At 33.2% G+C, this 13486-nt stretch overlaps 2 protein-coding genes across 7 annotated transcripts in view; both read left to right on the top strand.

Annotated features, from left to right (window-relative positions):
• The window catches only part of LOC135149291 (putative pentatricopeptide repeat-containing protein At1g12700, mitochondrial), a 32287-nt gene extending 22929 nt beyond the window's left edge, over positions 1 to 9358 (top strand). Inside the window, exon 3 of the mRNA XM_064084605.1 lies at positions 8706 to 9358. The gene's annotated coding sequence lies outside the window, so the exon portion shown is untranslated. The remainder of the gene's footprint in view (positions 1 to 8705) is intronic.
• Positions 1982 to 13486, top strand: part of LOC135149292 (putative pentatricopeptide repeat-containing protein At1g12700, mitochondrial) — a 43130-nt gene continuing 31625 nt past the window's right edge. For 4 of the 6 annotated variants that reach the window (XR_010287662.1, XR_010287660.1, XR_010287661.1 and 1 more), the window contains exon 1: positions 1982 to 3943. Coding sequence is in view for 1 of the 6 variants with exons in the window: in XM_064084608.1 (XP_063940678.1) it covers positions 2091 to 3917 (1827 nt within the window). In the remaining 5 variants the exon portion in view is untranslated. Of the gene's footprint in view, positions 3944 to 4035; positions 4302 to 5030; positions 5812 to 13486 lie in introns of those variants that run through there. The other 2 variants (XR_010287659.1, XR_010287658.1) reach the window with 2 other exon arrangements.

The following is a 13486-nucleotide window of genomic DNA, read 5'->3' as shown; positions in this document are numbered from 1 at the left end:
GTGATGGTTCTTGACTCCATTCGTTTACTCCACGGGACTTCACCAAAATATTTTTTACGTGTGGTATGGTATGGTATAATTTCAAATAAAAAGTTATATATTAATTTTTATATTTATATAAATTTAACACGTAAAAGTTATACAATGAGATATCTATCTATACTATACTATCAAAACCGAAACATTAAAAGTTTGGTCGGTCGGTACTTGGACCAAAATACAGGCCTATCTATACTTACTATTATTATATACTTATATATAATAAGCGTAAGGGAGATAATTTGGTCGCATGGTCCTCTGGTACAAAAGCTTATCATCCGTTGGATCTTATATTGAACAAATAAGCACCGTTAGATTGGAAAATTAACTTCTGTTCTACAAGGCAACTGATAGATCACCTTGCATGTTTATAATTCCTTTTCTGAATCCAAAACAAATTCTGTGTTTCACGTGTATTTGATTTTTTTAATACCAAATAAATATTTCCTACCAGTTTTATTCGTAGAATCATATAAATCGAACCGTCACAATTTTTTTTATAATATATTCTAAAATTAATAAGCCGTATTTATGTGATTAGCAAATACAAAAACTTTTTCTTAATCGAAAATAGATTCTACCTTCTTATTGCATGTTTATGATTCTTTTTCTTAATTCAAAAACAAATTATGTTTATCAATTTTAATTTAGAACCATATAAATTTTTTGAAAAATATTTAAATCACATTATATTTTCTTATTTATTTTTTTAACCTAAGAACCCGCAGCCGCTACCCTTCGGGTGCGCAAGAGGATGCATGTCCTCTCTTTAACCAGCTAAACCAACCCTTGCGGGCTATTTAAATCACACTATAATAATTCTAATATAAAATACATTTATAAATATAATCTAATAAGAGTTGCCAATAACGTATTCCACTCAAAATATATTAAAATTTGATAGAAAGAATTTAATACTTTGGCAGGGTACATACGAGAAAAGGAATGACTTCATTACAATAGTTTATTTGAAGCCATTAATGGTTGTGATGATGTATTTACCACAGTTCTAACTTACAAACAAATTATAATTTCGAATTTTAATTTATTATTTATAAATTAAATTTCTTCACACCATTTAAAATATATTTAAAAAGTTTATATATAATTAAAAAGCTCCCGTGCCTTGCACGGGCTATAAGCTAGTACTATTAAAGCTCAAACATTAAAAGTTTGGTCGGTCGGTACTTGGGCCAAAATACGGGCCTATCTATATAACCAGTTATTTTTTTAACTAAAATATATCATTTTTTTATACTTTCTAAATAAAAAAACTCAATCTTTCAAAATAACATCAAGTATCATCTTTTTTATATTTTCAAAATAAAAAAACCCAATCTTTTAAAATAACATCGAGCAACATAGTAATTACCTTTTTAACTAAAACACATTATCTTTTTTAGATTTTCTAACTAAAAAGCCGAGCTTCTATAATTAACAAGGGCTACTTTAACATTATTTTAAAATACTTTAATAGTCTCACTTTAAAAGTAATATTATAAATCTATATTATACTATTATATTATCATACCATTAAAGCCGAAACATGAAAAGTTCAGTTGGTCAATTGTTCGGCCCGGTCACTCGAGTTTGGTGAGCCGGTTAGTATTCGACCCATGAACGTTTATAATTAATAAAATATTATACTATATTTTATTATTATCTTTTAAAACAAAACATTAAAAATTAGGTTAGTATGATGGATCGGTATTTGGGTATACGCGTCTTTTTAACTTATAATATGTTTTATATTATATTATTAATTATTAATAACGAATATCAAAAGGTTGATCGGTTGGTTTATATCCAGGTTTATAGGTATCCTTAAATTTAAAAAATAAAAATGTAAAAATACGTTTTTATTATATCTCAAAATACGTGTAAAAAGTCAAAACGACTAATAAAAAAGAACAGAAGGAGTAACAATCACGGGTTATAAGCTATTAATTTGTAATTTGTAACTTGAGTAGATCCCATTCTTCCGTCATATTTTGTGTTCTGGGCAACTCAACCCAGTGAAGTGAGAGCACCGGCAAGAAGTGAGAGCAACGATGAGGAGTCTGGCTTCCTTAAGACCAATGCTACCATTTCTACGATCTGCAGCTGAGTCTGCAACTACTAGTTCTCTCGCATTGTTTCAATTCAATGCTCATTTTCGTATGTTCTCCACTAAACCTAACCCCAAACACCCCTATGTTCCTCATTTTCCCAATACATCTCATGCGAGACTTCAGCAATTACTTTATGAGAAATCAAAGGTTGGTTTCGATAAACTCGATGATGCTCTTCAGGTGTTTGATAAAATGCTCCCTGTTCCTAAATTCAATCAACTCTTAGCTGCTGTTGTTAAGATGAAAGACTACTCTGTAGCTGTGTCCGTTTTTAGAAAGATGTGTGTAGAAAGCGTCCCTGTTAATGTAATTACCTTTAATACTATTATCAACTGTTTTTGTCACTTGGATCGTGTCGATTTTGCCTTTTCATTACTGGCTGGAATCATCAAGCACGGTTTTGTCCCTGACGTGTTTACTTATAACACTCTAATCAGGGGCCTTATTTCCCAAGATATGCCTCATGAGGCTCAGCTTTTGTTCCAGAACCTCATTAGATTTAAACTTATTCAACCCAATGTTGTTACCTATACAACTATCATTGACGGCATCTGCAAGAGAGGGAATCCTTCTGTGGCTGTTAAGTTGTTTAAAATTATGGAGAAGAAAGGTTGCAGGCCTAATACGGTCACTTACACCACAATTATTGACTGTTTATGTAAACATGGATTAGTTGATCAAGCATTGGGTCTTCTCCACCGAATGACAAGGAAAGGCATATCCCCAAATGTTATAACCTACAGCTCTTTAATTCAAGGGTTGTGTGACTTTAATCGATGGCATGATGTCAAACAATTGCTCAAGGAGATGGATCTTAGGAACATTTCTCAAAATGTTTTTACTTACAGTATATTGATTGATGCGTATTGCAAAGAAGGAATGATTGAAGATGCAGAGGATGTGATAGAGTTGATGACTCAAAGAGGCCATTATCCTAATGTAGTCACTTACAATTCACTAATGGATGGATACTGCTTGCAGGGAGAGGTTAATAAAGCTTTAGTAGTGTTCGAAAGCATGACTAGAAAGGGAATATTGCGTGATGCTTTTAGCTATAATATCCTCATCAACGGGTACTGTAGAAAGAAGAAAGTGGACAGAGCCATAGATCTTTTTCAACAAATGCCCTCTGAATGTTTAACCCCAACTATTCAGACTTACAGTACTATACTGCAAGGTTTTTTTCATGTGGGCAGGCATGTTGAAGCACGTAATTTTTTTAAGGAAAAGATGATCAACCAAGGTGTTGAGTTGGATAAAGTGACATGTCGTATCTTGTTGCATGGTCTGTGCCAGAATTGTTATGTATTTGAAGCACTATCGTTTTTTCAAATACTAGAGTATAGTGGGTTAGTTGCTGATATACAGGTTTACACTATTCTGATTGATGGACTAAGCAAAAATGGACATCTCGAGAATGCAAGAAGCCTTTTTGACAACCTTCCTGCGAAAGGTTTGCGACCTAATGTCAAGACATACACAGTGATGATCCAAGCATATTGTCTTGAAGGGTTATTGGATGAAGCAAATGAACTATTCAGGGAAATGAAAGCTCATGATTGCTTGCCTAATGATGTCACATACAACACACTTATACGCTGTTGTTTACAGAATAATAAGTACTACGAAGCAGATGTACTACTAGATGAAATGCTTGGTCGCCGCTTTGCAGCAGATGCATCTACAACATCTGTGTTACTAGACTTACTTGAAGTGCAAGAACCGGATCCTACTCTCCTTGCCTTGCGTGAGAAGTACTTTCCGTAAGTGTGACAGAGAAAGAGAGTGCCCAGGTACATAATCTTCTCGATTTTGACAACATTTTGAAGGTTTAAAACCAACATTTGAGATTTAAAGAACTATATTGCAATGTTTTTTTTTACAGGCAGGCATGTGGAAGCAAAGATTGACATTTTGTCAATATTTACACATTTTGTCAAGGGGGGTTACTGGATGAAGCTAATAAACTTTTTGTGAAAATGGAAGCTAGTATTTGCTTGCCTAATGCTACCTACAAAACACTTGTCCACGGCTGTTTTCACAATAAGAAGTATAGTGAAGCAATTGTACTTGTAGAAGCAATGTGTGCTCAAGGCTCCGGAGATGCATTTCAATGTCCTTGGACCTGAGATTACTTGAATTGAAATACAGGTTCCTGCTCTTCCTGCTTTGTGTAAGAAATTCTGGCAATAATTGCTTCATATAATTCTAATCTGGATTTTAATAGCTTGATTATCCGCTTCTTTTGCTTAGTTAAAATCTCGAAATAAGACCTTTATTTCTTGTTATGATATTCGATCAAATGGTTCCTGTATGAATTTTTGTTCAACTGCTAGCCCTGTTGTTTATACATGTAAATTCTGATGGATGCATAGTACACGAAAAGGCAAAACATGCCAACTTTTCTCCAAGAAAATACCGGCACATGAATCTAACATACCAAGTTTCTTTTCCTTCCATCTTAAATATTTGTGTTTCTGTGTTTTAAGTTCTCAAGCAGAGATATGAAGAAGCTGATAAGCATTGCCTAAATGTTAAGAAATTGCAAGTGCTAATAGTTAAACTAAAGTCTTCTAATCAAGGCAAGTCTATAAGCACTCTGCCAGCTATTTGTTCACTAGCCTTGTGCCCCTCTGTACAGTACTACATTGGGCTGCTTCTCAGTTAAAGTATTTGCAATGTTGTTATTCGGACTTGCATCAGACTAATTTATCAGTACTACTAAAAACCACTTGCCTGATTCAAATAAATAACAGAAACCTAAACCTGTTCCCAAACAAGCAAACATGTTCTCCCGGAGATTGAGCACTAAAACTTCAATATGTAGCCATAAACAAGTATCACAATAAGCTTAACTAACTTGTGATTCCTGATATACAGGTTTACACTATTCTGATTGATGGACTAAGCAAAAATGGACATCTGGAGAACACAAGAAGCCTTTTTAACCTTTCTATGAAATGTGTACGATCTGATGTCAAGACATAAACAGTGATGATCGAAGCATATTTTCATGAAGGGTTTTTGGATGAAGCGAATGAACTATTCAGGGAAACGGAAGCTAATGATTGCTTGCCTAATGATGTCACATACAACATGCTTATCCGCGGTTGTTTACAGAATAAGAATTACTGTGAAGCAGGTGTACTCCTAGATGAAATGCTTGGTCGTCGGTTTGCAGCAGATGCATCTACGGCATCTGCGTTACTAGACTAAATTGAAGTGCATGAACCGGATGCTCCTCTCCTTGCCTTGCGTGAGAAGTACTTTCCATAGGTGTGACAAAGAAAGAGAGGGCCCACTTTTTGATTTCGCCAGCATTTTTCAAGATTTGACACCAACTATTCAGATTTAACGCACTATATTGCAAGGTTATTTTCGTACATGCAGACAGGTGCAAGCACGGAAATTTCCTACTTAAATCACAAGAACAGGAACCTGCTTTTCTTGCTCTGCATAATAAGTATTTGCCATAGGTCTAACAGAGTGAGAGATTGCGAAGGTACATAATTTTCAATTTGCCAACATTTTAATTTCTAGGGTCTGCTACCCTGGCAGTATTCATTTCAAATGTCGTCGTTAAATTTGCAGTTCTTGTCTGACTGATTACAAATGATTGGGTGTTATTTTGATATAATTTTGTTGAATTTAAATTTAAGAATGGAGCTTCTCTGCACTACATTGACTTTTTGTTTATAGATTTTTTTATCTTAATGTCTTTATTATGTGAAATAACTAAAAGACTTAATATAGCTTAATTGCAGTTTTGAATTATCAACGAAATGAGATAAAGAGCTTGTATGTGTATGGCTTACTTTCCATAGTTACTTCAGTTACCAGTTTTATCAATGCTGCTTGATAGTAGTCCATTTCAAATACTAAGCTACTGAGTTGAAATTGTATAATCAAAACTGCCAAAACAACTAAAGAGATTTAGCAAAAAAAAAAGAAAAAAAACTGCAAAATCAATTAATGGATTTGTTACATATATTTTAATGGATTATTTTATTAAGTATTTCGGGGGAGAGTGAGGTTTCGAGCTCATGAATTTGATCATGGGGATTGGGGAGGGAGAAAAGGTTTTTATATATGTTTTTTGATTTCGATCCGAATGCTTGATTCTTGGTTTTTTTGTTATGCAATAGGGAAAGCTTGATGACTGGTTTCTTTTTGTTATGCAGTAAGGAAGTGTATTGACTATTGAGTACATATATGATAGGAAGAAGAGGTACCCGACAAATTATTCAATCCTCAGAACAGATTTGGTTCCATCTTTCATCAGGGAGAGCGATGATCTTTTTGTGGCTTTATGAAGCCTTGCCAATGAGGAAGGTGGAACCAGTTCCTTGCTTGCAGTGACTGTCTTGTGCACCCTATAATCTGTCACTGGTCATAGGTTTCTAATTGGGTTAATTATCTAATTGGTCACTGAAGTGGGCATAATATATCAAGTTGGTCACTGAACTCAAAACGGTATCAACGGTATCAAGATGGTCACTGAAGTGGCCATAAATATCAAATAAGTACCTTAAAATATGAATTCAAGCAATAAAAATATTATTTATAAAGTTTTACACATTATTTTTGAATGTTATCAAAACCAAGTAAAAGGTTATGACTTCTAATATATATCATAATATATTTAGATTTTATTAAATTTATTTATTATTTATTTTTAAATAAAACAAAGAAAATAATTATATAATAAAATATAAATAATAAATAAATTTGATAAAATATAAATATATATTATTTTAAATACTAGAAGTCATAACCTTATAGTTGGTTGTGGTAACATGTAAAAATAATGTATAAAACTTTATAAATAATATTTTTATTATTTGAACTCATATTTCAAGGTACTTGTTTGATATTTATGGTGACTTTAGTGATCATCTTGATACCGTTTTGAGTTCAGTGGCCAACTTGATACATTAAGTTCATTTCAGTGACTAACTTGATAATTAACCCGTTTCTAATTTCTCTTCTTCACTACTTTTAGATACTGATGTCTGATGACCTTAGTTGAGGTAATCTGATTCTGATGTCTGCAGACTTCTCAGTGCATTGCAGAAACCTTCATTTGGCCAGTGCTCTCAGATAAAGAACTTGAACGGCTGATCAGACTAGTCTGCCCAGGTCTTTAAAGTCAGCTGGGTGGAACTTTTTTGTTGTTTTTTTTAGAATAAGGTGCAGGATCTCGTAACCTCAAGTTTCCCTGGTATGCTTTTCATAAGTTTTTGAAATTCTATGCTCTAGTTGACAATGCTGAAGTATTCCGTTTCAGTTTGCTATACGAATAAAATAAATAATAAAACACTCCAATCAAATACCTCAAGTTTTAAAAGAAAAAACCCGCGTATGAATCTGACATACCGGATCTCTAAGGGCGATCCCCCAGCAAGTTCTTAAATATATAATAATAAATTTAAATCAAAGTAGATTAGGATATTATATTAAATTACAATTCGAACAATTCTTGTACTCTTTGCTATTTTTATATGTTTATAATCAAACTCCATTAGAAAGAAAAAAATGTGAAACAAGGACAGAAGAAAGTGAAAAAGAAGAAAATAAATATTTTATTCTTAAGCATAATAAATTTAACTTGCAATAGATTAGAATTTATACTAAATTACATACAACAATTCTTATACTCCCTATTATTATTATATATATTTAAAATCAAAGTCTATTACAAGGGAAGCAATGTGGAGGGAAAAAGTGAAAAGAAGAAGAAAATGAATATTTTATTCTTAAACATAAGATAAGGAACTTGTACTTTTTAAGGAATGAATTTAAATATTCTAACGTATGAAGAAATAATTAAGATGTAGTTTGGATTGATATTTAAAAATATCGTAATTTTTAAATTATAATTTGGAACTGCTACTTTTTAAGGAATGAATTTAGATATCCTAACTTGTTAGGAAATAATTAGGCTGTAGTTTGGAGTAAAATTTGAAGATATCATAAATATTAAATTATAAATTGGTACAACCTATATTATAATCTTTTCGGGATGCTTTTATCCGTCCATCCTCGATATGTGTGATTTTCTGCGTTTGGTCTGGAGAAGAAATTTTAAAAAGTCGATAAGCATTGCCTGTACATTAAGAAATAACAAGCCATAATATTTAAAGTAAGTCATTTAATCAAGATAAGTTCATAAAAGCAATTTTGGCGCACGACCTAACTTGTGATGTCGGACAAGCGTAACAAACATCCTGTTCCCAAACAAGTCCTGGAGATTGAGCACGGAAACTTGTATATGGAGCTATAAATAAATATCACAATTAGTTTAAATAAGTGCTAATAATCAGAAGAAGATGTAATTACCCTAAACTTTAAGCATCAAGTCACAAGCTAACAGTGACACTGAGAAACACTGAGATATAATTTGCTTGAATCTGATGCTTATCCCTAATTTCTTACTGTGTTGGTTTCTCGTTCTGGTAATTATAATTTCTTAACAACTAATAATCTCATTACGGTGGTTTACATGTTTCTTGCTAACAAAACATATCATTTTGTAAAGTACTTAACTCATCTCAGTTGATAAACTCCGATCCATGACTTTAATCATGGACGTGGAAGAGAGGGCTACTTTTGTTGTCATTACTAGACTGCTGGCAAAAAATTATCAGGTGACAGGCTCAATAATCCAACTCACCAAGATGTCTACAAGTCTCGTAAAATATTAAACTTTAATTACACATGTTATAATATGAACACCAACAACTCAAATGCTTTTTTCTAATGGTATAGTTGTAACCAATTATTTACTGCTAACATTGCAGACTCACCCACAATGATACATTGTCAAGCACAGATGCAACAAGGATCATCATACTTTAATGTTGATTACGCACCTTTGAACGCCCTCAAAGATAGATCAAATGGCAAGACAGACTCCTTATTGGCTCCTACTGCAAAGCAGTATGTACTGCAAATGAGACCTATGCAAAAGAGCTTTCTATCAAATCAATCTCCGAGGTAAAGATTCCAGTGAGAAGGATGTAAATAGTCATTACGAATGCAGTTTTTTACAAATAAATCTGAAATGTTTAACACTGATTTATCTCAAAATCTACCAAGCAACACACTAACATGTGTTGTCCCCAATGTGTACGGGTTGTTCCTGAACTAGATGAGATATTTTAATGTGCAGGTGTCACACAATGATATATAATTACAACTTTTTACAATTTACTTCTACACATTTTGTGTAAAGATATGCAAACACTTTCATTTCCAGTAAATTTTAATGACACAGACTTGCCAAATATTATGTAAGAATGTTAGAATAGAATTGCATGCAAACTTACAAGTTTGATTTGACTCTATAAGATTCTTATCTTCGATGTAAAACACAAACTATGGCCTTGTGCAGACAATGTTTATGATTATAATGTTTATCCTTGTCACGAAAAAATATGCTTCCTTTAAACTATGTTTAAAAGATGCATCCAGCTTATTTTATTTAGGTGAGAGGCAGCATTTGCAAGTCTTTGTGTTACTTTTCTCCTTCATGCCGGCTCTTTTCAGTTACCGAGATGACCATACTATCACACTCTAAAACATATATTTGAAGCCATTTGTGCACTATATTTATCCAAAAATTACTTTCTGTGTGAACAATATATTATGGGGATTTTAAACTACATTTTTTAGAAGCCGTACAATGCTTGTGAAACTCTTATCACCTAAGATAAACAATTTTGGGTATATAACAACTAAGTAATATATATAAAAATATAGACAAATATCACATCATTAAAATATTTCAGATTACCATTATATTTTAATAATGCTATAAAGAATTAAAATCTATACTATACTATAATAAGCCAACATGGGTATAATTTGCGGTCGTACTTTTTGTTCACGTTTTTTGGTTTCGTACTACATTTTTCGTCCTATTTTTTTGTCATCATTAGACTACGTCTCCTATTCCCAACAGAGATCGACTTTGAAGAAAAACCAAATACTACATAAAACATTTGACAAACAAGAGCGGCTCTCAATTGGAATCGAAAACCCTGAACACAGATAAACCCTAGGATATGAATACTTCATAGAAGCTCTCAAAAATAAAATTTGAGGACGAGGAGGACAATGAATTGGAAGGAACCACAACAGGTAGCTCCATTCTCGAAGAGGATTCTGCCATGTGTGGCCTCGACGGCTCTATCATCGGCGCCGACCAGACAAGCGCCGACTATTACTTCGCCTATTCTCACTTCGGTAATTCTATCTCTGTCTCTCCTCATTCTTACCTTTACTCACTTAAACTCGTCCCTAATTGCATTTGCTTTTTGTTTCTCTGCAGGTATTCATGAAGTAAGTACTGTTCTCTGCAACCTGTAGTCTATAGTATCAATCCATCGATTTTGTCGGCTCCTTCACGAAAAAAACCTCACCATTTATCTGATTTTTTAAAAATGATTGAGGGACAGAGTAGAATTACAAGAGCCTATCACCATAGCCTGCTGTCTCTCTCTTCATCTCGGCGAGCTCCTGTGCTACTTTTCATTCCATCTCTCAAGAACACTACATAATTCATCTCCTCTGAAGGTATATTCGGGATACATATATATGAATATGAGTTCTCTGTGTTCTAAATAACTGGCTTTCTTTGTTATCCATTGTTTATTTATCTTAAGTTCAGTAATTTAGTTGCTTATAAGGATTGATAATTTCATCTTTGTTGTTTATATCATTTTGATTTTCAAGGCATTTCATATACATATTTTTATAATTAATATTGGATATATCTCACACTTTGCGAACATCTGCGAGTAAATGATTTGTTCAGCTGCTGTTAATTTATGAACTGTATTGTTAGTATTCCAGCAGCTGGAAATTGATTATGTGATCGGAGAGAGTCACAGAGAGTTGTTGCCTAATTCTTCTTCTGGTCCTGCTGCTATTACTTGAATCTTTGGCGTCACAAGAGAAGGTTATCAATCTGGAAAATGAGTTTAAAAACTTGTAACACTCTTTTGTGCTAAATTTTTTTTTCTTGGATGTATGAGTGGGTTCAGACCCTCACTCGGCTGTATTAGAGCACCAATATATCCACATTCATAAAATGGTACTGCTTTTTGTTAATAACTATACCAAATTAACTTGAAACTCGTGTATTCATTAAAGGATTGTTACCTATACTGTATGCTTTGTTAGTTGTATACTGTATGCTTTGTTTTGGTTGGTCTGCAGAGAATTTCATAAAGTTTGTTTTGGTGATAAAGGTTTGTGATCTTTTTTTCAATATGTATTTATATATGACGGATATCTATGATTAAAAATAATTGACAAATTAAAGTTGTTGGCTTATGTACGAGGCTGTTAATGGACTGGTGTTCAAGTTTTACAGGTATTATGTTACCTTCTGACCTATTGGATCTGGTGCAAATGTCCTATGTTGTAGAAATATTAATCTTATCTTATATATATATAAAGGAGGATCTTCAGAGGATGACGTGTCATCTCTGAAATCTCTCCATTTCATTTTATAATTATTAGGCTCCTCTGTGCTTTGCTCATTTTGGTGGCTTGGAATTAAAATTAAAATATTTTTAAGTTAATAAGGGACTCTATTTTTCCAGTTTATTGATTGTTACGGTTAAAAGACTTTTTAAATTCCATTTTACAAGTCCTTTTGTTTTCATTGGTTAAATTGTATATATACACGGAGGTTTTGATCGGGGGTCTTCATTTGGTGGTACAGGGGACCTAGGGAAGAATATGATTGATAATGGAGTAGGTTAGTTATTCTCAATGCACCCATGTATGCCTATAAAGAGTGCTGAAGATGATCTAATAAAATTGAGAAAGACTGAAGCAAGAAATAATATATCATGACTGTTGAGTTTGTAGATGTTGAGTTTGGAGATAGAGAATCTGATGGGGTAGTTGTGGAACCGAGAGCGCTAGAATAGGTATGCTTTCTCTCTTCTCAATATGAAGTTGTTATATGGTGTGAATTCAGTTCTTATCACTATGAGTAGCCTGGTTGATAATTTCTTATAGGTCTTTTACTCCTTAACTTTCTTTAATTTTATTTTCTGCAGCAGTCTTTTATATAATGCTATAACTGAAGTGCAGAACTCATTGCTCATTTTTATTTATTTATTGCTGTTCTTTTTGCTATTCAGGTAGCAGGGGTCTCCTCTATACTTTCTAGATCGCAGTAGCATGATAATTTTATTTTTTTTCTGATTTTATGTTCAGGTGATAAATTCTTGTGTGGTCAGTACATCTTGCATATGTGAGAAATTCAGGTAAATATGCTTGCCAGCATCTTTTTATCTATATGCAATGAAGATCTCATATCTTGGTCTTTAATTTGTATGTGGTGAAATTCAGGTAAATGTGCTTTGCAGCATCTTTTTATCTATATGCAATGAAGATCTCATATCTTGGTCTTTAATATGTATGTGGTGAAATTCAGGTAAATGTGCTTTGCAGCATCTTTTTATCTATGTGCAATGAAGATCTCATATTTTGGTCTTTAATATCTATGCAATGATTGCGAAGGAATGTAATTTTATAAACTGGTTGTAAGTTGATTAGTTTCGTGGTATTTAGTCTAAAGGCTGAAATCCTATCATGTTTTGGTGTCAATGCTGCGTCCAGCAAGAAGTTTGAAGTTTCAAGTGTTTTCTATATTTTCTGATGTGTGATTGGTATTCTGTAGATTTTCTCTCATATATAGTATCATAGTAAATAGGTCCAAGTATTACTGTATTTGGTGCTAATTCATAGATGCAGGGACTAATCACCCAAATCTGAGTAAATTTCTTGACATGGTCCTGAAGGTGCTCTACTGTCCATAGCCCATATAACTACAAATGTATAACTAATATTCCAATGTCATGGAATTCGCAAGCCAGGTCCGAAAAAAAGAGCTATCCGCATCTCAACTGATTTTTTAGGAGAATCTCCCAAGTACCCAATTCTCACTCGGCAGCTAAAGTTGATCCAAATCGAGAAGACCAGGTCAATTATATAACAACTTAGGTGTGAGTGGTTGTCCGGACAGAGTGTGCATCATTAGGAGCGGGAGCAGACGAAACATCAAATGTGATGGACATATAATTTGGCTACAGAGATAATAGGCTATGATAATACTGAAGCCCTTATACCTCACAAGGTGGGAGAGTTTGTGTATTTATATTTGAGTAAAGCTAATTACTCCTAGATTGCAGATGACAAATAAATCCTGCAACTCACCTTTTTAACTGGCCATGTTTCTACATACACAATATATGTAATATAACAGTGAATGTAGTACATCATGTTAAGCTAGCATATGCACATTACTGATGAAA

Source organism: Daucus carota, chromosome 9, assembly GCF_001625215.2.
Source record: "Daucus carota subsp. sativus chromosome 9, DH1 v3.0, whole genome shotgun sequence".
Classification (NCBI taxonomy): Eukaryota; Viridiplantae; Streptophyta; class Magnoliopsida; order Apiales; family Apiaceae; genus Daucus; species Daucus carota.
The sequence above is the reverse complement of the archived record's forward strand: the minus strand, read 5'-3'. Positions and strand labels throughout refer to the sequence as shown.